Source organism: Haliotis rufescens, unplaced genomic scaffold, assembly GCF_023055435.1.
Source record: "Haliotis rufescens isolate VD_foot unplaced genomic scaffold, xgHalRufe1.0.p SCAF_11, whole genome shotgun sequence".
In the NCBI taxonomy this organism is placed as follows: domain Eukaryota; kingdom Metazoa; phylum Mollusca; class Gastropoda; order Lepetellida; family Haliotidae; genus Haliotis; species Haliotis rufescens.
The window spans coordinates 3,190,333-3,213,673 of NW_025963791.1; the positions used below are offsets into that span (position 1 = coordinate 3,190,333).

The 23,341-nt window shown below is 41.3% G+C and overlaps 1 protein-coding gene across 2 annotated transcripts; it reads left to right on the top strand.

Moving 5' to 3' along the window:
• Positions 1–22,888, top strand: LOC124144532 (probable flavin-containing monoamine oxidase A). Of its 2 annotated transcripts, none has more exons than XM_046513974.2 (11): positions 1–227; positions 8,045–8,135; positions 8,910–9,132; positions 15,017–15,131; positions 16,341–16,498; positions 17,286–17,375; positions 17,989–18,076; positions 18,984–19,249; positions 19,984–20,171; positions 21,285–21,372; positions 22,222–22,888. In XM_046513974.2, exons 1-11 carry the CDS (start codon positions 110–112, stop codon positions 22,444–22,446), a joined length of 1,650 nt encoding a protein of 549 aa, XP_046369930.1. In that variant the 5' UTR covers positions 1–109; the 3' UTR covers positions 22,447–22,888. The 2 variants fall into 2 exon arrangements, with proteins under 2 accessions (XP_046369930.1, XP_046369931.1); XM_046513975.2 differs by having other exon boundaries at positions 8,988–9,132.
• Positions 22,889–23,341: the final 453 nt, after the last annotated feature.

Consider the following 23,341-nt stretch of genomic DNA (forward strand, 5'->3'; position numbering starts at 1 on the left):
TATCACGTGATCTCCAGCACGATGAAAGCCAGCGTGTGATGTGCATGTCGAAGGTTATGCGGTACATACAGGTGATGTGTTTGAAGCGGTAACTTCATGAAGTTTAACTATGGAATCATATGAAGTGGACGTTGTAATTGTTGGGGGCGGTCTGTCAGGACTGTCAGCAGCGTTTTATTTACTGAAGAAGGACCGAGGTCTAAAAATATGTCTTCTCGAAGCCAAGGGTGAGTTACCGGCGTTTCGATGATCATGTTATAACGAGGGTACGTTGTTAATTTCGTTAAATTCACCTCATTATTTTTCTGACGCTGATTCAGTGAAACAATGGAAAAATTATCTCCAACTCATTCATTTGTATGACCTATAAATAAAACGACCTTGGCTGTCGAACCATGCAGAAGTGTTACCGTATTAGCGGTATAACGAGACAGACAGTATGAGCTGAGAATCACGTAGTCGTCCTGTTCTGACAGCATCGGGTTCATCAAAAGCAGTTGATGCGACTGTTTGGGGCCACCTCCTCTGCCATGCCCACAAAGAATTGTATACACAGATTATTAACTGTGTCACGAGAAATTAGATTTAGCTTCCATCTGGTTATGTATTCATGATTTCTTATCTAAAAGCTAGATAAAGCTGGAATCGATTCTGTTAAACTCTGTGAATGAATGGGTCACAGTGACTCAATATTCAAGGAAATTATAATTCTACATGTTTCGACTGCAAATAGTGTACAATCTGGTGATAGCAACTGCCCTTAAACACCTATTATCATCGATTGTTCGAGCAGTTTTATAAATAAAGCATAAAGAGACTCGTTTTAGCTTCAAAGCTAAATATGAAAACGTTTCATTCGAATTAAATCAGAATTTGCTGTGATTTGAACACATTTATGTATATTTATGTATACACTGCTATTTTTAGAACCGTGTGTAAGTTGTTCCTCACATGTTGGCTTATCATCGATAAGATCAAGGTATCTCAAGATACTATCCAAGGCGTACTCTATTTAACTTTCATATACATACTGTAATATTTACATAGCATTGTTGGAATCCGGTTATATTTACAGTGGAGAGGAGCAATCATCTATACACGTGACATGTTTTGTTCTGGTTAAAAGGAGACATTGACACCAAACAAATTAAAATTAATATTTTCTAGGTCATGTTAGTTGACTTGAATTGAAAGCTATGGAAAACACTTTGGTTGGTATGTACGCATCATCTCTCTTCAGAATTTAAAAAAATCTCTATTATCTGAAGCGTCGCAATTCGATGTTAAGTGTTCCGCCCTTAAGTTGTCGAATGACATTTCGGTTGTCATGGTTTTGATTCCTAGATTCGTACTGATAACAACACTTGTCCAATCAGACCGAAACCAGATTTGGGTTTAAAACACGGATACAGCGTTTTGGATAAGGAGGGTGCGTTTTGTGATTTGGCAATCTTCGTTTAATAATCATGTAATTTTGTTAATAAAGCGGTAAATGTATGCGCGTTGAGTGAGTGTGTGATTATGGTTTTACGCCGCTTTTTGCAATGTTCCAGCAAGTCCACCACAGAAATTGGTGGGCGAATGCTTCAACCACTAGGATATCCCACCGCGCCCTGCACCACTTTGAGATTTCCTCCCATAGGAGGCTACCATGCCTTGTTACGTGCTGCACAAACTGTGATCTGCGGACGTAGATCGTTGATGATGCACATGTTGCCAGAGCATGTAAGGAAAAATCTGCATTACGCAATGGTTGAACAGCTGTTGACAGCCATGCAATAATGACTGCAGACAAGCTGTTTTCTGTGAAAATGGACTTTCTGATAATATTACCGGATACCTACGTCATGGTAGAAGCAAGATGTCGGTAAAGCACGTATACCTAGCCAGTTAAACCCGTGAAGAGCCGGATTAGAATCATCTTCCCCAGGCAAGAGAGTTAACGGACTTTACAAATCCAGTTTCCACGCTTGCCGAACAAGGCTGGAATTTCTGGGCTCGATCGTCGCGCCACCAGTGGCTATTACGAGTGATGTCCCTTCTATGCCTCTCCTATGGACAATCAGATTCGACCTCTCGTATCACTTGCATTTGATTCAAACAAAATGGCGGCGCCCAGTCAGGACGATCTGGTAGATAATCAAGATCTAAACTGTGATAAAACGAGTCTTACATCGCGAAGTGCATCAAATTACGCCAGCACCTTGATTAAAACCATGAAAAGATTTGGAAAGTATCTGTTGACAATGAGTTGGCGGTGCACATGTTTTGCAAATCCTGCAATTGACCGAAATCTACATGACAATTTACGAACCGGATTTCGATTTCCTTGCGCGATTTTGATTGGACTATGCATAGACTCGTTAGTCCAGCCAAAATCTAGTTCGGCAAGGGTGGAAACTGGACTTTTATAGTCAGTTAACTGTCATCGTATCCCAATTGCATGGATCGATGCTGATGATGTCAATCACTGGGTTGTCTGGTCCAGACTATTCTTTACAGACCACAGTCATATAAATGGAATATTGCTGAGTGCGGCGTTAAACAACAAAACCAAACCTAGCCAGTGAAGAGATGCAGGGAACATGCGGTGCTGGTGTCAGCCGCTGCTCCGTCACAACCACGTTACAACTACGCTTATAGGCACCGACTTTCTATTTTATCGGTTTACGAACTTTGGGCCAAATAATCAGATCGGTAGGTCGAACGAAATCGATATGAAAATTCCATTTTCATATGCTGTTTTTATTTCCTCAGAAGTATGTTGGATATGACGCATTGAGTTACTTCCCTTCTGTTATAGGCAAGGATCTGTCGCGATTCGTCATAATTCGTTTTTCGAAGTAAAATGTATTGTCAACAGATTTTAATGTTATTTCGAATAATACATATACTAGTATACAATTATTACAATATAATGTATATTTATTTTGATAGCGTCAGTAAATGAGTTTTTTTAAACATTCTACTTTCTTGCCGGAATACAAAACCCCACTGCTTTTCATTTTTATTTTAAAATTATACATTTTCATGTTTTGGAGTCGGCAGATTCGTAAACCAAGTTCTAAAAAAGTCATGATCAGGCCTTATGGCAAGGTTGAGTCTCATAAGTATGCGCTGAAGGTATTCATACAATAGATTCACTTCTATAACACTATTAATTATGCTCTATATCGTATGTAGGTCAGCCCTACCTTGACAGGTATATCGGGGTTACCCTACTTTTAATGTTGAGTCTGTGCGAAGAATGGTTAATGTTCGTGTGCACGCCGAAACCAATGTTCGGGCGTCTCAGTGATTCGCTGTGGGAAGTTCATTCCGAGGCCCCACTGATATATTGCTGCAGTAATTCTGAAACCAGTTGGACGCTTTTGTTAGGTTACACAATTGTTATTATACTTAACAGTCTTCTCGGTGTGTGCAGAGACAGAATGCATGCTTTGAATGAGTTAATTGAGCAATAAATTGCTTGTCTAAGAAGACCCAAGTACGTCCATGTGGTAACAGTCGACTCAAAAAGGGGGAGCAGATCGTTGCGTGTGTGATTTGGCAGAGTTTATCCGATGGCTTGGTCAAGCCAGTACCACTGGTTCGACTGGCCTAGGCCAGCTACAGGCCGTTATGGTGGACTTGTAATGTTGCTGACTGCCGCAGACTATATTCACTCACATACTCACTATCACGTGTTGCATGCGTAATATCACTTAAATACAAGTAACAAGGACTTAAACTTAAGCCCCATTCACATTTTACTCATGTAAGCAAATTTACTTATGGGGTATATTTACTAATGTAAGCGAAAGTGTCCATGTGAATGGGGCTTTAGACTAACATTTAGTCTATGACATGAAAAATGAAAATATTGTAAGATGTAATTTTTGGAAAGGACGTATTTTTTTGTAATGAGCCAAGAGATATATGTATGTGTCTTTGTTAATATGAGTGCGGTTTTCTTGAACTTCCTTTGAGTAGTTTATATAATATACTGAACCACAAAAGAAACGTCGCCATGGATAGATATGAGAAACCTTAATTGTCCAAACACTGTAAACATACTTTGAGACATATTAAAAAGATGAAACCTGGCAAAACAGATCATCAAGGTTGAAATTAAAGTGTCAAATGTTCTTAAAGTGAAACACAACACTAGTCTCTGAGAGTGAGTGAGTGAGTTTGATTTTACGCCGCTTTTAGCAATATTTCAGCAATATCACGGCGGGGGACACCAGAAATGGGCTTCACACATTGTACCCATGTCGGGAATCGAACCCGGGTTTTCAGCGTGACGAGCGAACGCTTTAACTACCAGGCTACCCGACCGCCCCTTAGTCTCTGAGACAATGGCATCACAAGTGTTTCTCGTGTGTCCGCCATGTGCATTGACGTAACGTCGATACATGGAATGGATGAGGAGGCGGTTGATGAAGGCCATAGGCCCTTGAGCCCACACTCTGAGGAACGCCTGACGCAGTTCAGCTGCAGTTGCCGGCCTTGGTCGGACGTCATTCAGCCGTCTTTGAATATCGTCCCACAGGTGCTCAATGGGATTTAAATCGGGACTGAGGGCAGGCATGGTTCTGATGCCATTCTGCAGGATGAAGTCTCTTTTAGCTCTTGCAGTGTGGGCACGGGCGTTCTCTTGATGAAACTCGTGGTTGCGGCGACGTGCTAAATGAGGTATGGCGTGTAGTCTCAAGACTTAATCAATGTGCCGAGCTGCTGTGACACCATTGCCTCTCCCTGGACCGATGTTCTGGAAGACCACAGGGCCGACCATCTGTGCAAGACCAATTCCACCCCATGCCATGATGCTCGGACCAGCCCACGAATCTCTCTCAACAACACAAGCATCCGAATATCGTTCCCCACGGCGTCGCCAGACTCTCTGCTATCTGCTGTTGAGATACAGTAACGGCTCTCGTCTGAGAAGAGGACATTTCACCACTGCTGGTAGCGCTAACGCTGGTGCTGTGTTGCCCACTGAAGACGGTCCCGGCGATGACGTGATGTCAGAATGGGTCCTCGGTTTTGCCCGTGATAGTGGAGGTGCTCGTCAATCGTCGACGCAAGGTGTCCGCACTAATGTGTCGCTGGTGTGTCCCCATGGTCTGTCGAGCAGTTTCCGCAGCAGTAACAAAGCGATCTTAAAGATGCACAATCTGACGATCCTGACGTCGGGTGGTGACGCTTCGTCTTCCACAACGTGGTCGGTCATCTGTAGTGTTGGTGGTCATGGTACCATTGCTGGAGCCCTGTATGTGGTCCTTACGTGGACTTGAAATGCATTGGCTACTTGCCGGGTGGTTTGTCCAGCTTGCAATCGTCCAAGGGCTTGGTGTCGCTGATTTCTTGTCAATCTTGGCATGTGGTAACAATTCAATAACGAATGAATGTTATCCGATCTGGGCGGATTATTAAAGGGCAAGAAATGAGGGAACGCATGTGCATTTCAATTTTCACGGAACTCACGTGCATCGGGTAACCATGCGTTTGGGCGATCGGTTTTATTGTCATCTGCTTTATTTTATCATCAAATTTCATTTTTCCGGAAAAGGTAAATTAAACTTTAGAAACTTTGACAAAATGACCCTGCTATTTAAATGACAACTTTTCATGCAATGTTACATTGAGTGGCGTTTCTTTTGCGGTTCAGTATATATAGTTCTTTCATTCCTAGTAATAGAGGCACATTCGTCACCACTCGCCCCTTTCCGTAACTTGCAAGAAGACTTGTTCCCCTGTCGATGAATGTTATGTGCGAAAATACGACAAACCAATCAGAATGCGCATATGATTTCAAAAAATATACCCAAGACATAGTTAAATGTGTTCAGTCATACTGTATAATTCCGGATGTCCCACTGTGCTCTAAAGTGCATTTGAAATATATAAATATATGGGGAAATATATGTGAACGAATTGACAATTGTTTTAGGTATGCCCGTTTGCGCTAAGACGGAACCGGGTCGCAAAAATGGCACGAGTCGCTATTCGGCCTGTCCCGGAATAACACGAGTTGGTCACGAATGATAGAGGCAGTGTATCTCCGTGGGCAGGCACAAAAATATCGGCATTAGCACACACGCACGCACGCACGCACACACACACAATCACTTCGTTACAATATGAGTACAAAATATCCCAGGTTTTACCATTGCATACATCTACGGCCAGCGCCATGTTGGGCTTTCCCCCCACATTAGACATGCCTTAATAATTGGTGTAACAGAAATACTGTTTAAAGTGACGTTCAACTCAACTAACCCACTCATTATTGATATTGCCATTGCCAAAAAGTCTAAGATTGCACGTTTCTACGACCATATTCCTTTAAATGTGATATCTATGTTACTCCATTAAAGACATAATTGTATTGATATTTAGATGTACAAAGTAGAACAAATAATTCCTTTTTATGAGAATCAGGACATTATTCATGACACCCGTACCTCGCGTAACAAAAGGCCTATGATATCTTTGAGAGGCATTTAGAAGTTAGCGTATAAAGTAAGGAGATGATATAATCGATGAACGACTTCTTTATTACAATTAGGCATATGACGTAGTCGATAGAAAACCCGGTAGCAGTTTACTTTCTATGAAATAAAATATACGTTAATGATTAAGGAAGATATCGTCTTTAAAAAAATGTTTTATGATGTGAAGCCAATCGGAGATGTAGAGTGGGCTGTATATGCTTCAGAGCACATAGGCTCACCTTTCTGACGGGCCGATCCTTAACCCGGGAGTGACTATATAGAGCAGCTGATAAACGGGGCAGGTGATACGGTAACCGCAAAAGGAGAACAACAGCCTCATATACAATTACAGGCGGTGTATATCAGACTGATAGTAATCACATGTACAAACCGCTATATCACACTGACAGGTTTACGCGCTATGTTCCCTTCCGTTGCATAGACTGCTATTTGGGGGCTTGTTAATAGCCAAAACACCATACGGTCTGTTATCTCGATATGGACACGTTAGTACTGTACAGACACAATCATGTTTATTTCACAAGAAGATCATACAGTCCATGAGTACGTACACAGAGCCATTCTGCACAGCTCACAAATCAGCTGAAGTTAAGAAACGTTGGTGGGCAGAGATCGAGTCCTTGAATGGGTGAACGCGTTTCGGCGGTTTGGCTTCACTAGGGCTCCGGTCTCCTTGGGCAAGTGACTTTGTTTGAATTGCTATTTGACTAGTTCTTAAAGAAAAACCTACTCGAGCTACGATGAATTATCCATTAAATGTCCGAGTGTTTTTTGGCTATTATGTTGCAAGTAGGTTATTCTATGTAATTCGCATAGTCTTTGTTTGAAGAAAATGCGCGTTTGCCAATCGCAAGAAGATTTATCGGCTTATGTTGTTGGAACGGCGTTATATCAAATATTTACGTGAACTGATTTGAATAGCCAATAGAAGACCGTATACCATCGGTATAAGGTCTCTGAGCCAATCACTGTGAAGACAAAAATAATTTGCTCAACATATTAACCAATTTATCCCTGTGGGTGCAATGCGGCCATTCTTGAATGTTTCGATTCTTTGCGAAAAGGTCATTAGTACCTTTATTGCAAATTTATTGATTGCTTAATACTTCAAACCGCCCCCGTGGTCTTGTGGTAGAGCGTCCGTCCGGCGAGCGATAGGTCCGGGGTTTGATCCCCGGCCGCGTCATACCAAAAGACGTTAAAGATGGTATTTGATGTTACCCTGTCTGGCGCTCGGCATTAGGGGCTAAAACAAGCACTGTTCGGCTCGGAGTCAGTATACTGTGTCTAAGTGGGGTATTCATGTTAAACTGCGGCATGGTATCTCAGTGAGCTAGCACTATAAATCGGCATCAGTCCGGACTAGTACAAGCAGCCACACACACACATACACGTGCATGCACGTCGCTATATAAGTGCAATAATCTTGGACGCGACGTTAAACCTAATTTCACCTCACCTCACCTTATTACTTCACAAAAACATTTCCATGACGTGATTGGAACGATTTTATTAACTTCCCCTTGCTGTTCACTTATTGACAGGCCGAATAGGCGGGAGGACGGAGACCCGGCAGCTTGACGCAGCAGATGGCACCAAGGACTTCTGGGACCTCGGGGGCGAGTGGGTCGGCAGGTAAGGTGGATGGGCGTTAGTCAATGTGCACATGGATCACTATACTATAAATGAGCCCATGTTAATATCACAAACTACTTAAATCATTTTGATGAAATGACTGAAACTAAACAATTAACCAGAATGTATTTGTATATTTGAGTCCTCGATGATTTGGGGATTGTGTCGTCATGTCCCTTGATTTCGTTGACTAAAAAAGGAGCCGATGCAAAAAATGGGTGATACCCGAGCTTCAGTCGTACCATGACGCTAAAAGTAGTTTACGATTCCTTGTGTTTCTATTTAAATTTCGTTTCCCAAAATTGTAAACGTCCTTGACCTTCATCACTTCCTGCTCACTTCCCACATCAAGCGGGGGCCATGGATGGCCCAGCCGTCTAAGGCGCCGCGATTCGCTGTGCAGAGTTGCGTCCCTTGGGCACGCCAGAAACCTATGATTGTGTGTTCGAATCCCGGTTCGCCGCGATTATGTTTCTAGGTTTGTTAGCACCATACCCGTGCTCGTGGGTTTCACCGAAGTGGTAAACGTCTGAGACCTGCATCACTTCGGGCTTTCCTCCCACATTGAGCTGACACCCCGTGATATAACTTGAATAATATTAAAAGCGGCGTTAAACCCAACTCACTCACTCACTCCCACATCAAGCCGATCCGCCCTGATATAACTAAAATACTCTTCAAAGCAGCAGAAAACATTTCAAGTTGGCGTGAACAGTTCCACCCAATAATAACATTATATCCACACAATGTATGCATGTTCCATCGTTCCTCCAGGTCTGGTGTCCTGCGCAGTGATAGTGCTGGAATATTCCATAAAATTCTACCCAACTCACCCAATCACTCGTTCTCCAGGCCGCAGACACACCTGCAGTATCTGCTGCAAAAGTTCCGCATGGACACCTTCAACCCCGTGGCCCCCCACACAGAGTCCCCCTTCACCCCTACCCCCAGACTTGCATGGAAGACGCGACTCGACGTCATACAATTCTCCTGGAAGGTAGGTGCAATGGTCTGAGATATTAATCCTTATTGAGATATTTAGTAGTTAGTTTTTAACAAAGACATGTCAGGTACATACCGCTTCTGGGTACATTCAAACAGACAGGCAAAGAAATAATACAAATGTCTCAATGCTGTGGTAGCAAATGGTCCCAGGCAATTTTTCATAATAGAACTAAGACATCTACCCAGGATAAACGGGGGTAATATTTTGTGTGTGTCTGTTTGTGTGTAGCTGGAACTATTTGTGGGTGAGATGAGGTGAAGTGAAATGTGGTTGAACGTCGCGCTCAAGATTATTGCTCTTGTATAGAGACATGCACGTGTGTGTGTGCGCGCGTTAGTCGGGACTAGTGCATGCCCGGTTTAACCTTTAGCCTGCTGAATTATTTTCACACTTCTTACCCCTGCCTGCTGGATTAATTTTAGCATAAGGCGCTCTAAAGAGGGTGGGTGATTTCAAACAGTCGGTGCCTCATTAAACAAGGGCCAATTGAAGAAATATTTTGCACATTTATTCCTGATAGAAAACTACACAGTACTATATAAAAATATCCTGATGTTTTCAATCATACCAATGTTAAGACCAAAGCGAACACAAAATTTGTAAATTTTCTTGAACTTACCTGAATTGCGTTATTGAAGGTGGTTTGCATTTCATGCTAGGAACCTTTTAATATCGTAACATTTGTGCAAATTGATTTCAATAATCATACCTCCGATATCTTAATTTTAATTGAGTAAAAATTCGGGTTTTTTTATCAGCAAATAACAGCGCGATGGTAAATTAGGAACCATTTCAGTGAATTTATTATCTAAACGTTAAACATAAAAATAACTTAATTTTCGAGGTCATCATGTCGGTTGCAGAAATACGAATATTCGGGTTAATCTGACGTGTCATGTTATAAAATTTGCAGGAAACAATTAATGACTTATAAATATTCACTAATCCTAATTTCAAGCGTTTTGGTTGAATATTTACGATATACAAAAATAAACAACCCGTGTCATGATGCTAGCAGACGTCCTAAAATCAAACATGGCGCGCTTCGCTCGATCTCCGCATATCTTACTGCTATTTTAACATCAACAAAGTTTACATTGCCTTTAAAAATATAACTTGGCGAAAGTTGACGATCTTCTCAATCGAAGAATGTTTTATTCGTCATATTCCAATAAATATGACGAGAGAAAAATGAAAATAAAGATCGTGAATTCTGACAGCACTATTTCAATAAGTGCATAGGTCACCGGATGTGATGTCACAGACAGGGGTAGTCTGCTGATAAGCTTTCGAAACAAAACAATTACAGTAAATTTTGAAATAGTTCGCCTATCACATACAGCAAAAACATAAGTCGATACACAGTATCAGTAATCGCCACTAACATGAAATAAAAATGTGACTTTGACGATATAATTCGCGTATTAGTTAATCCGTTTGACCTTGCATGCTCCCGTGACCCGGAAACGGTAGACGATAAATCAACATGCCACATGCAAGTTTCTCGGTATCTTTTATTTGAACTTCTGTTGATATTTAAGAATCACCATTCAATGTTGTGAATATAAATGGGACATGATTCATATTTCTGCGATGTAAACGCTGATAAGTTTCACTACAACAAGTGTATCCCACGTAATACGTCTATGGATATCGTCGATCAGCAAGATCACCCTCTTCAACAGGTGCGCGAAAATGGGCTTGACAAAACGTGTTTCAAAATAACATCCCCGCGTTGCTGAATATGATAGGGTATATATAAGCAATAAAATGCTACGTACATATTTTCGGTGTTAGTTCCACATTACATTTAGGATAGCTTCCTTTCGGGAATACATTCATAGATTCTAGCATGATTTTAGAACAGTTACACGAAGGATTTCTAAATTTATTCCAAAAATATGAAGACCACCAATGGCACCATGATGGCGTATTGATGATAGATTTGTAATTGTTTAATTATTTACAGCTGTTTACAGGTTTAAAAATTTTAAGTTATATTTAATACCGGTAGTTATTTTTCCCACAATGATGGTGTGTGGGGACAGTACATATTAGTCTTTGCATCAGCACAGTGTAACTGATCAAACTTCAATTATTATCTTTAGTTTAAACATATTTATTCAACAATTATTATCTTGCACTCTGAAAATCAACTATGTGAATAAGTAACTCTCTGATGTCATCATTTTAGTTTTAGTATTCCATGAATAATGAATAAATCAGATCCTTAACATATACATACTAAACTCATATGGACATTAATCTTGTGCATTATGTGGTTTGTTTCCAAATAAAACAATTCTAAAATAAAATTTAATAGGAATTAATTTAATTTAATTACAGTAACAGTACTTGTAACAGTACATGACATTTTTGTTTGTTTAATCACAAGAACCATGGTGGCACATGAGCTGGTAAGTTTGCCACAGGTTTCTTAGACAATGCTATCTCAGTCTTCTGGTTGGAATGAAAAGAAACATGCCTGTGTACATGTTTACCCTTGCCAGATGTATTTTTTCCAGTCAGCCAATCCATTACTTTTGTTCACCTTATGTGGCCTATTTTATACATACAGGTACTGCTTCCAACCTGTTTTTTCTTTGTATGCAATCACAGTATCACAACTTCCTTAGCTGGTGTGTATAAAAGTTCCCCTGTCATCATGAAAAAAGAATTATAAAGGAAAGTCATATTTTCATTCAAAAACATATCTGTCTTTCCTTGAATACTCTTTGTCTAAGTGCCAGAAATGTCAGTGTCATAAAAAAATTAAAAACAGATTTTCATAAGGACTTTTCTTAGGTAGACCTAGATCTAAGTCAAACCATGTGACAAGTTAGGTAGAATTATAACCTTATAAGCCCTCATTTCTGAGGTGTCCATATTTTAAACATTTTTAGGACTAAACGTGATCTGTGTAGATCTGCCTGTTTTGTTATGTAAAACAAATTCTTGTCTTAAAAAATGAGAAAAGGAATCATTCAGACGAATTTTTTTTATCCCATTGATTCACGAAAATCAGTTGAAATGTACAGTGGTGACTTTTGTACCCAAAATTTCTAGTAATTTGTTACCCAAATGGGTATGTGATTTTGTAGATCAACCTAGAATTATTTCAAAGATATACATTAATTTGGTGTCTTAAACTTAACATATCACTTTCCTATCAAAACAATTCATTCTAACTTAGGTTTAACCAACTTAACTGGCCTCTCCTTCAGTGACAAGACGTCAATTTTCTCTCAAAACTAAACAATCAATTTCAAGGATCACAGTCATAATCATATTTGGAACTTGATGAAATATTTTATTGTGTGTTCTGTTCATCTACATGAAAACATAAATATAATTATAGATCTATTTTCTTATTTTCTTAGGTACAAATTCACAAAGTATTTTGGGTACAATTTAATTTGTTTTGGGTACAAAATCACATATATAGGAGCCTAGAATCTATATATATTTACACTACCCTACCTCATTGTGTACCAAAATTTTATCGGTTCAGAGGACGGGAGGTTCTCAGAAAGTTTTCAACAACATCTTTAATATTTAAATTGTTCTTTTTGTAATGTTAGACCTATAACAATATTATGTTATTATTATGGCATATCAATACGTTGTATCGCTCTCCGTTGCGTTCGTTTTTAGAAAATATTTTAAAATTAATATCATCGAGCGTGAAATCCATTACGGTTTCGGATTTAGACTTGCACATTTGATGGCGACAATCACGAAGAAATATGAAACAAATAGGAGTAAAGACTGCTCTCCAGATCAATAAATAGTAAAGAGTTGACGAAAAATAGTAAATTATGTATTTTCTTTTGAATTTGAATCTATTTCGGAATTTCTTTATGATTGCTTACCAACTTTTGCATATTTTGCTTCCATGTGTCACATGCGGTACGTGCTTCCGGTTTCAGAAATCATAGCTAAAATTGCAAGTATTTTGATTATTTCTCATAAAATGCATTATTTTGCTATTGAATGGTTTACCTAGAATGTATATCAGTTCAGATTTTGCGTATCATCCAATATTTGTCATTTTTCGCAGTGTTTGTTGACTTTGTTCAACTCAACAAATCGCGAGTTAGGCCACGCCCAAACGTATCACTGACGTTTGTCAGCTGTTTGTCGGCTTGTCAATGTGTCGGAAAGTTTATCAAACGAAATCATTTGCAAACTCTTTAAAAATGAAATTCTTTTTACAAAGATTTATACATACGTGTCAATAATTCTAGAAAATTAAGTTACATGTAACAAAATGATTGTAATAGTCTAACGGGATAACTATGCATGTGGAGTTGTTTGTTTACCGCCGTTGCCATGATAGTACAAGTTTCATCCAATCGATGATGTTACGATTCAGATTGTTTTTGTTTACAATTAGTTACACCGAAAGTTGCTAATTTTTAGAAATTAAGGAACATGAGTGTTTTCCTTTCGCCAGCAAACAAAGAATTATGATCGAATAGGAAAAATGATGAAATTATAAAGAAAATATCGGACTGCATGCCGCTCAACGTGAAGTGCCAAAAGTCAACAATGGCCGTTTCTGGTAGTTGTGTGCCGAGAAGTTTGGCCGAAACATTTTTAACTCGCGATATTTTCTTTTTGAGGTAAATAAATGACTGAACGTTTTGATATTGAGCAAGCTGAGGATTTATGCATGTCATACGTAATTTAAATGTTACGCAAAGCCTTCTTGGTAAATAGATATGGCGAGTTTTATTTTGGGGTGTTGTTATGCTGTTTGCCTGTCGAATGGGTTCGACATCAGATGCACGGGGATGGACACCTCTGTCGAATGGGTTCGACGTTAGCGTGCAGAGCTTTAAAGTGCCGGCTCAATGAAACACAATGCTGTAGTTTAACATGGATACCGCACCCAGACACTGTATCCCGACTCCAAGCCGACCGACCCGTGAAGATCCTAGTTAGAACAGGTCTTCAGTAACCCATGCTTGTAAGGGGCGACTAACGGGATCGGGTAGCTAGGTTAGCTAAATTAGTTTATGTTTGTCATCGTTTCCCAGTTGCGTGGTTCGATGATCATGATATCAATCACTGAATTGTCTGGCCCAGATTCGATTATTTACATACCGCCGTCATATAGCTAGAATATTGCTGAGTGCGGCGTTAAACAGCAAACAAACAAAACAAGTAGTTGTTTTATCTGCTTAATGCCGAGCGCCATGCAGAGTAACAAGTACCATCGCTAACGTCACATGGTATGAGGGTCCCGGGGGGCGGTCAGGTAGCCCAGTGGTTAAAGCGTTCGCTCGTCACGCCGAAGACCCAGGTTCGATTCCCGACATGGGTACAATGTGTTAAGCCCATTTCTGGTGTCCCCCGCCGTGATATTGCTGGAATATTGCTAAAAGCGGCGTAAAACCATACTCACTCACTATGAGGGTCCCGGGGATCCAACACTTTCTTTGCAGAGGCTTTTATGCACTAGACCAGGGATTATTTGATAGCGCGTTTGTGACAAGATATCTCATGCATGTCGTAAGAGGTTCGGGCGGTTGGCTAATTGTGAGTCATCGTACCTCCATGGTGTCAAGCATCGAGGTTTCAATTCACAAACAATCCAGCGACGCCTTAATCTATAAAGAACGTTGCGACGTTACACTTATACACTTTTGCCGTTAGCAGTACGCGACCTGTTCTAAAAAGGAAATTAATGGAACTTTTGTCTGAACTCTAACGACTGCTTTGCTCCACTGATTTAGAACATCCTCAACACCTACTTTTGCTGTGTTCTGCGACTTCCTTTTATCCACATAACACGAAGATAGGGATATCTTTTCATATATTATATTATCAATTATGTTATTTTAATTATTCTGTGTTGCCATGGTAACAGCTGAAACGACTGAAGGGTCGCCTGTCACAGAGCGACATGAAGAACTCGGTGGAGGCGCTCAAGTGGGACGGCATCACGTTCGAGAAATATCGGGATGACAACTTGTGGACTGTAGGTACGACGCTTTACAACAGTTACTGAATAACTAAAACATCCCGCGAACACATGTGCTTAATTAATATTCCTAATATTCCTCACGAAAAGTGTGTTGCTATTCAAGTTAAAGTGGTTACAGTTCTGAAAGTTTTGGAGGTTAGAGGTGAGGTGAAATGGGGTTTTACGTCGCGTCCAAGATTATTGCACTTATATAGCGACGTGCATGTACGTGTGTGTGTTTGTGTGGCTGCTTGTACTAGTCCGGACTGATGCCGATTTATAGTGCTAGCTCGATGAGATACCATGCCGCAGTTTAACATGAATACCCCACTCAGACACAGTATACTGACTCCGAGCCGACCAGTCCTTGTTTTAGCCCCTTAATGCCGAGCGCCAGACAGGGTAACAATAAGTACCATCTTTAACGTCTTTTGGTATGACGCGGCCGGGGATCAAACCCCGGACCTTCCGCTCTTCGGGCGGACGCTCTACCACTAGACCACGGAGGCGGTCTTTGGAGGTTAGATATGACATGGATACTTGCACTCTTAAATTGGGGCATGGTGTCTCTCAGTGGGCTAGCAACGCCGGCATTAGCCCAGACTAGGAAGTAGCCCAGACATATAGGATCGAATTGGGGTGGTAAGTCTCATTGACTTGGTTGATTGCGAGCCATCGTACCCCGACGACGTTTGGCTTTGCTCATAATATCAATCAACGGTTTGCCTGTTTAGACTTGATCATTTACATGCCGCCGTCACACATATGTAATGTTGCTGAGTGCGGCTTTAAACAACAAATATAACAAACCAAAACGTCGAGCCAGGGTAGCTCGAGATGTCTTCCCTGGGAGTCACCCATTGTCCAACAATCTAGATATGGTGTGTTCTATAATGTTTAGTCTATATTCCACATCTCTGGCTATGATAAGTGTTGATTGCGTGGCGTCAAGCGCCGTGATCCAGTGAAAAGTCCTTGGGCTCTCACGGGTGAGTGAATAATTATAGGAAACTGATAATTTTGTTATGAATTAGTTTTTTTCCCCTTTTGGTTTAACTCAAATTGTGCTGTATTCTCGGGGTCTATTAATAAAAGACATGAAGTGTGCTTTCAAGATGCCCTGGATTCAAACCTTTATATCGGACATTTGGCTGTAACAGTGAGATGGAGATATTGACTTTGGCGCCGTATTGATGTCTGGATCAAGGTTTTGCGTTTCTTCTTTCAGAGGCCAAGAACCTTGTAGACGCGGCGTGTCGGTGTATGTTTGGTCTGTCCCCGGCAGAAATGACCCTGTTGTATTTCCTCATGTATATCAACTCGGCTGGAGGACTGAAAATATTCACCACACCGGCTGAGTTCACCGGCAGAGAAAGCAGGGTCAAGGTAGGCTCAGCAGATGGCCGCGCAATGTTTCGTGATGGGCATTTATTCACAGGTGTCCAAAATGTAAGCTATCCCTTCCTCTATGCATGCCATTTTCGAATGATCATCCAAAAGATATGTGCAGTCTCACATGCGTGATTGGGTTTGCCTGTACTACGCTTCAAGCAACATTCAGTTAGCTGCACCATGTTGGTAATCGAGCCAGGTTTTTAGGCATGGAATGGTTGAAAGGGGGACGTTCCAGTCTTGATTTGGACAATGTATGTAATGCCAAGTGTGAAACTGCTTACACCTTTACTGCTGGACCGCCTTAAGGGGTTAAAACAAGGCCTAGTCGACTCGAAGTGAGTATACTGTGTCTAAGTAGGGTACCCGCCTGGTAACTCAGTGGACGAGCACTATATATAAGACTGGCATAAGTCCGGACTTGTACAAGAAGCCGCACACCCATGCGTGCACGTAGCAATAATCTTAGCACGATGCTAAGCACTATCAACCTCATATTTACTGATGGATTGATCAGTATCATGAACTTTGGGCTACCATCCAGTGGTGTTGTAGGGATTCACCCTTAAACGACATGCTACCTCATATTTCCAATTGCCCTTATGGTTGTCGTCAGTCATTAAACAGCCATTCGCTTGATTAGTTGGTGAATTTAGTGCATGACTGTGTAGTGGTGAATCATTTTATCACTTACCCATTCAGTTTGAGAGTCTCGAACAAGTTCCAAACAATCACTGTATGAGCTAAATATTTTCCTGTATTGTTTGATGTATGTTTTCAGGGCGGAGTTCAGCAGCTGGCCACGCACATGATGCACAAGATCGGCAAGAGAAACGTGCACTTGAACCACCCAGTGACGCATATAGTTCAGGTAGAATAGTTATAATTGCATTCTGGTTAGTTGAAATGCAGTTGTTATAAAAGGAGGAGGAGATTTTGCAGACTCGTTTTTTGTTGTTGCCATGTTTATTTGATAAAACCGAACCAGGTTGATCAGAAATGATCATAGTTCGAGTTCCAGTTGGCTCTGATAACGTTTCTTGGTTTGTCAGCACCATGCCCAGCTCATGGGTTTCACTAAAGTGTTAAAGCCTAAAGCCTGCATCACTTTGGGCTTCCGCCCACATTATGCTGACACATCGTGATATAACTGTCTCTGCGGAATGTTCCAATGTGTCTTTGCAGAATGTATGAGTCCAACTCAAAAGTAAAATGGAATACTTTCAGGAAACGTATGACGGTGTGGTGACATGGGTTAGAATAAGTCCCGAGCACTCTATGGACTTGGTGACATGGGTGGTCAGGTTGTCAGGCTCAATGGGTGTCATTGTACACCGAAAGCGTGGGACGTAGCATATTTTCAGAGGGCTCCGATAGTGCTGAACTTGTGGCTCGTAAAAACCAAAGGATACATAAACATGCGAATCTGTTTGACTCACCACCAATTGCATATTTTGTAATTATGAATGATTCCCTTCTTTCAGTCTGGGGAGAAGGTTACTGTTGTAACCGAAAACCGCCTCCAGGTGCAGTGTAGCAGGGTCATCATGGCGATACCGCCACACCATGCAGGTGATTTAAGGGAACTTCATATCTCAACGTAGCCATGCAGTAAAGGCAATAAAAACACCCAGCTGAGTGCTTAAAGAATTATTTTGAAGTGTACATGTTTATGAGTTTTGACTGTACTGTATCAAAGTAACACATAGCCATATATAAATATGGATACGTAGATCATCGGATTCGTGGAGATTCCTGGTAAGAATATAAGCCATCTGCAACATATATGCTTGTAAGAGGCTGTTGAATGGATCGGGTTGTCAGACTGGTTGTCCTCTTGTCATCGTATCCAAATTGCGTTGGTCGACCCTCATGACGTCAATCATTGGATTGTCTGATCCATTACAATGTAGATATTGATTATTGATCAGATCGTCGTGACTGGGCACCGCCATTTTGTTTGAAGCAAATGCAAGGATATGAACTGAGGTGGAATCTGATTGGTCACTAGGAGGGACATAGAAGGGACATAACTCGTAATAGCCACAGGTGGCGCTACGATCGAGCCTGGAACTTTCAGGCTTGTTCGGCAAGGGTGGAGACTGGACTTTTATAGTCAGTTAACGCCCTTGCCTCGGGAAGATGAGGTGCGGCTAAACTGTGTCGAGAATGTCGATGTTAGATGTTGCCAGTGTTCGGCCATAACTAAGTCTATGGCACGTATACGGGACAATACAAAAGGTGGATCATTCATCTTGGGTTACGGTCTTACTGATCTGATGTTAGATTCTCTCTTGATTTGAAAAACATGTTTCACTCATTTAACCACACTTGAATTGTGTACATCACAGAGTCGTAAGTGCAGCGCTTGCACGGGATGGGACAAATCATGTCGTTATTCATAGGTCCTGTCCGATAACATCCATAACAGTATCCAGTGGCCCAAAAGTGCTCTTATACCTCATCCTTTACGCTTCAGCCAGAATCAAGTTCACGCCTCCCCTACCCTCTAGGAAAATAAACCTCCTGAACAGCGTGCCTCTAGCCTTCCTGGTCAAATTTGCGGTCACCTTCGAAGAGCCGTTCTGGAAGGACAGTGGGCCCGATAAGCGCCATTTTGGATTCCAAACGGTATTGGAGGACCCAGAACGTGGCCCGATAGGGATTGCGTATGATGCCACGTCTGCCAGAGGGAACCCAGCCCTCGCTGGCTTCCTGTCGTCTGCTTACGGCACAGAGGCTGATGTGAGTAAATGTTGTAAAAACTCGATTAATTCGGGCTCTACGTTCTTATGTGAAATAGGCCAATGTAATAGGTCGTGTATGGCGTAATGGCTTCATGTAGACGTGGGGGATACGGGTGGCCCAGTCGTCTAACGCGTCGCAATTCGCTGTGCAAAGTTGCGTCCTTTGGGCATACGAGAGATCGTGGATTCGAATTCCGATCCTCCCCGATTATGTTTCTAGGGTTTCAGTACCATTCCCGCTATCGTAGGTTTCGGTAAACGTTTGAGACCTGCCTCAATTCGGGCTTTCCTCCCACAGTGAGCTGACAGCCGTGGTGAAACTTGTATTCTGTCCTACTCATGTAGACATTCTTCTGGAGTGGCATGGAGAAAGGGTTTACGCCTTATATTAAGCTTATTTGATGCTAGTTACTTGATACGTTGACTTCATAGAAGTGTCCAAAGTTGAATAAACTCGCTCACACAAGAGTTTGATTCCGTCGATCTACACACCGGGAATAGGGTTTAGAATACGTCCCCATCATAATGAACCAGGCTACTGAAGTGGTGGAATTAGTGGTATGGCGCGGATTGGTAGCGTGTCATCGAACCCCAGCGAGGACCTTATTTACAGGCCACTGTCATATATAGTTGGAAAATTCATAATCTTAATAAATATTTTTGATGACCAAATGCATTTGAATCCATTTAATACATTAATGTGGATGTTATGTAATGTAATATCTGCAACAGCCTCGAAGACGACAGGACGCCATCATTGACCTCCTCGAGAGCGTCCTTGGTCCGAATGTCCGTCAGTATAAAGATTTCGTCCAGAAGGACTGGAGCAAGGAGCCGTATAACGGGGGATGCTTCCTCAAATCCCTCATCCCTGGAACCACCAAGTACTTCAATCAGGACCTTAGGGAGCCGTTTGAACGGTGAGTTGAAGTCCTAGGGCAAAATAGTCTCCAGGAAAAACATTTCCTTTAGTTGTAGGTATCTGACACTTGAATGGATACCCAGCATGAGACCTGTGAGCAGTCCAGGTAAGAATATAGGTCCCCAGCAACGTATGCTTGTAGTAAGAGAGTAGATGGATTATCTGGCCCAGACTCGATTATTTACACACTGTCGTTACATAACTGGAATAGTTCTGTGTATATGACGTATAACAACAAACAAACATGGCTACATAACGTCATATACGGCAGTTAAACACTGAAGGGGAGACTATGCTTTGGCAAATTGACATGATTTATTCAACAACCACACTTTGTTTGCCTGATTTACTCATTTTTTTTATGTCGTGCAGTCTCCTAGATGAGAGTACCATAATTATATAGTTTGACTCTATATTATCGCGGTATCGCTAAATCTCGTCATCCACACCCCCTGTCGACTGTTTACTTATGCAAATCTTAGCACGATATTTCATCGCTTGATCGAATACAGGACTCGTTGCGGTATGTCACGGCTACTCGTAAGTATACAGGTTAACTTTTTTATGATAGTTTCTGGAAATATGTTTTTGAAGTGGAATTACCCCTACCACCATTCGAAATTGATTAGAAAAGAAAACATTTGTTTGGACGAAGTCCCTTGACCCAACCTTGGTCTTATGCATACTGATTATTTATAATCCAAAAACAGGAGTGATCTAAAGCATGTATTCCACACTAATATACCACAAAAAAGCCATACCGCGATAATAAAGAGTTTCCCGCCCTCGAGTCGCTAATGCCAGGTACTTTGTTTACCGAACTCGGTCAAGATAATCAGCATCGATTAGTTCTTACTGGTAAAAGTTGAACAAAGAACAACAAACGTTTTGCGTATGACATATTTAATAGGTTAGTAAGTGTACGCCATTACGATACATTACAAATTAACTACCGCGATAATATAGCCTACCATGCTACAGGGGCAACGTTTCAATTTCACAAATGGTATTACTAAAGTCTATTATTGTCTGATTATTATGCTTTTAGATATATAAATGTAGTGTGGATTAACACTTCAGTTCAGCACAAAACTTCACTTCACCCTTTCAGGATCCATTTCGCTGGAACTGAGACAGCTACGATTTGGTGTGGGTTCATGAACGGTGCCATACAGTCAGGCTTCAGGGCAGCAACAGAGGTAACGACACATTTTCATCCTCCCGAGGATTGCCCAGCGGTCTTCACAGTTGTAATTCGCTGTGCAGAGTTCCATCCCTTAGTCATGCCAGGATGCAGTGATTGCGAGTCCAAGATGAGTTCTAATTACGACCCTTGGACTAGATGGCACCTTCCACAAAGCGATCTTAGCGCTAAGATTATCTTAACACCCATACTTTAACATGGGGTTATTACAATCGTAGTGCTAAGATCGGGATCAGGTGGTCAGGCTCGCTGACTTGGTTGATGCATGTTATCGTATCCCAAATGCGTAGACAGATGACCATGATGACAACCACTGGATTGTCTGGTCCAGACTCGATTATTCACAGACCGTCCCACACAGCTGGAGTATTGCTGAGTGCGGCGTTGAACAACAAACATAACTCTGAGAAGTGAATCACTTCCAGCTGCCATCCACGTGAAGCCTATAGGCTGTGTTATCACTGAAGTACTGTTCAATGCGGCGTCAACCCTTACTCGATGACTCATTGATCTAAAACAACCCATGGGCAAAATATGTTAGGCTTTGAGTTGTTTCATTACCGATATACTCTTCGATGTAGAAGGGAGTCGACAACCGATCGTTTCGTCATCATAACATACATGAGATATCATAAACAATAGTTTCTATGTAAAGCTATTTAAGCTAGCAATTCCTGCTGGTGTATCAAAATAATTTCAGAGCTTTAGATGACAAGGGAGCCATAGTCTCTTTGAAAACACAAATGAAGCTATACGTCTTAGCAAATTTAATTCTGTGCGTTACGTTGATAACGGAAATTGTCACTGAGAAGAATTGTGTCTTCAAAGAATATTCCTTTTCCAGGTATTGTATCATGTACGACCGCAGATAATTACCTCCCCTGATCCCGAGTCCCAGCGGTTTTTCGACGATGACGAGAACAGATTCGGCGATGACACGTACCTGCTTCGATGGATGTTGTTTGCAGCAGTTGGTGCAGGGTTTGCATCGGCTCTGTATGTAGTTCTCAAATCTGACAAAGGATTGACAAGGAATTTCATGGACAATATACGAATTGTATTTGACTGATTCACAGTATTTATTGGATGTTCATTTTCGAATATTCCTCATGTTGACATTTTGGACCAGTCATGAGACGCTTCCAGATCTGAAACCAGTGCTGTGAATTCTGGCGGGACGTGATAGTATCCATGGGAGGCGGTGTTTGCTTGGTGCTTGTTGAACCGCCTGTAAAATCCTTGACAGAAATCTTTACATGACATTTCTTTGTGTATTAAAAGATGCCATAAACATGCTCTTGCATTTTCCATGAGAATGATTTATGCTATGCAAGAGACGACATTCGTCTGTAGAAACCTTGATAACAAAAAATCATGCAATGCTAATGAATGGGGTGTGCAGTGTGGATTCGTAAATTTTGTTTAAAACATGACAGTATTTTACTAGGAGAGGTTGAGTATTGCCATTTTAATGCATGTCGCTGCCTGAAATAAACATGACATGATTACTATTTTTTCAACGTTATTGTGTATATGTCGAGTTTCAGATTGATGGTTATCATAACTTCGTCAGATCGTTTACTCTGATAAAAGGCCTGTGACGATACGGGGTAGAATAGGTCTTTAGCAACCCATGCTTGCCGTAAAAGGCGACTATGCTTGTCGTAAGAGGCGACTAACGGGATCGGGTGGTCAGGCTCGCTGACTTGGTTGAAACATGTCATCGATCCCAATTTCGTGAATCGATGTTCATGATATCAATCACTGGATTGTCTGGTCCAGACTCGAATATTTACAGACCGCCGTCATATAGCTGGAATACTTCTGAGTGCGGCGTAAAACAACCATCCAACCAACCAACTCCGATAAAATAGCTGTCTTTCAGAGAGGTTGGTTGTTTGGATGGTTTGTTTGTTTGTTGTTTAACGCCTGATTCCAGCTGAATGGACCAAACATGGATATTG

Excerpts from the sequence above, each read along its gene's own strand:
- LOC124144532 (XM_046513974.2), top strand. The coding sequence starts at position 110 with ATGGAATCATATGAAGTGGACGTTGTAATTGTTGGGGGCGGTCTGTCA. Across the intron at positions 228-8,044 it reads ATGTCTTCTCGAAGCCAAGG|GCCGAATAGGCGGGAGGACG; the intron begins GTGAGTTACCGG and ends ACTTATTGACAG. Across the intron at positions 20,172-21,284 it reads CTTAGGGAGCCGTTTGAACG|GATCCATTTCGCTGGAACTG; the intron begins GTGAGTTGAAGT and ends TCACCCTTTCAG.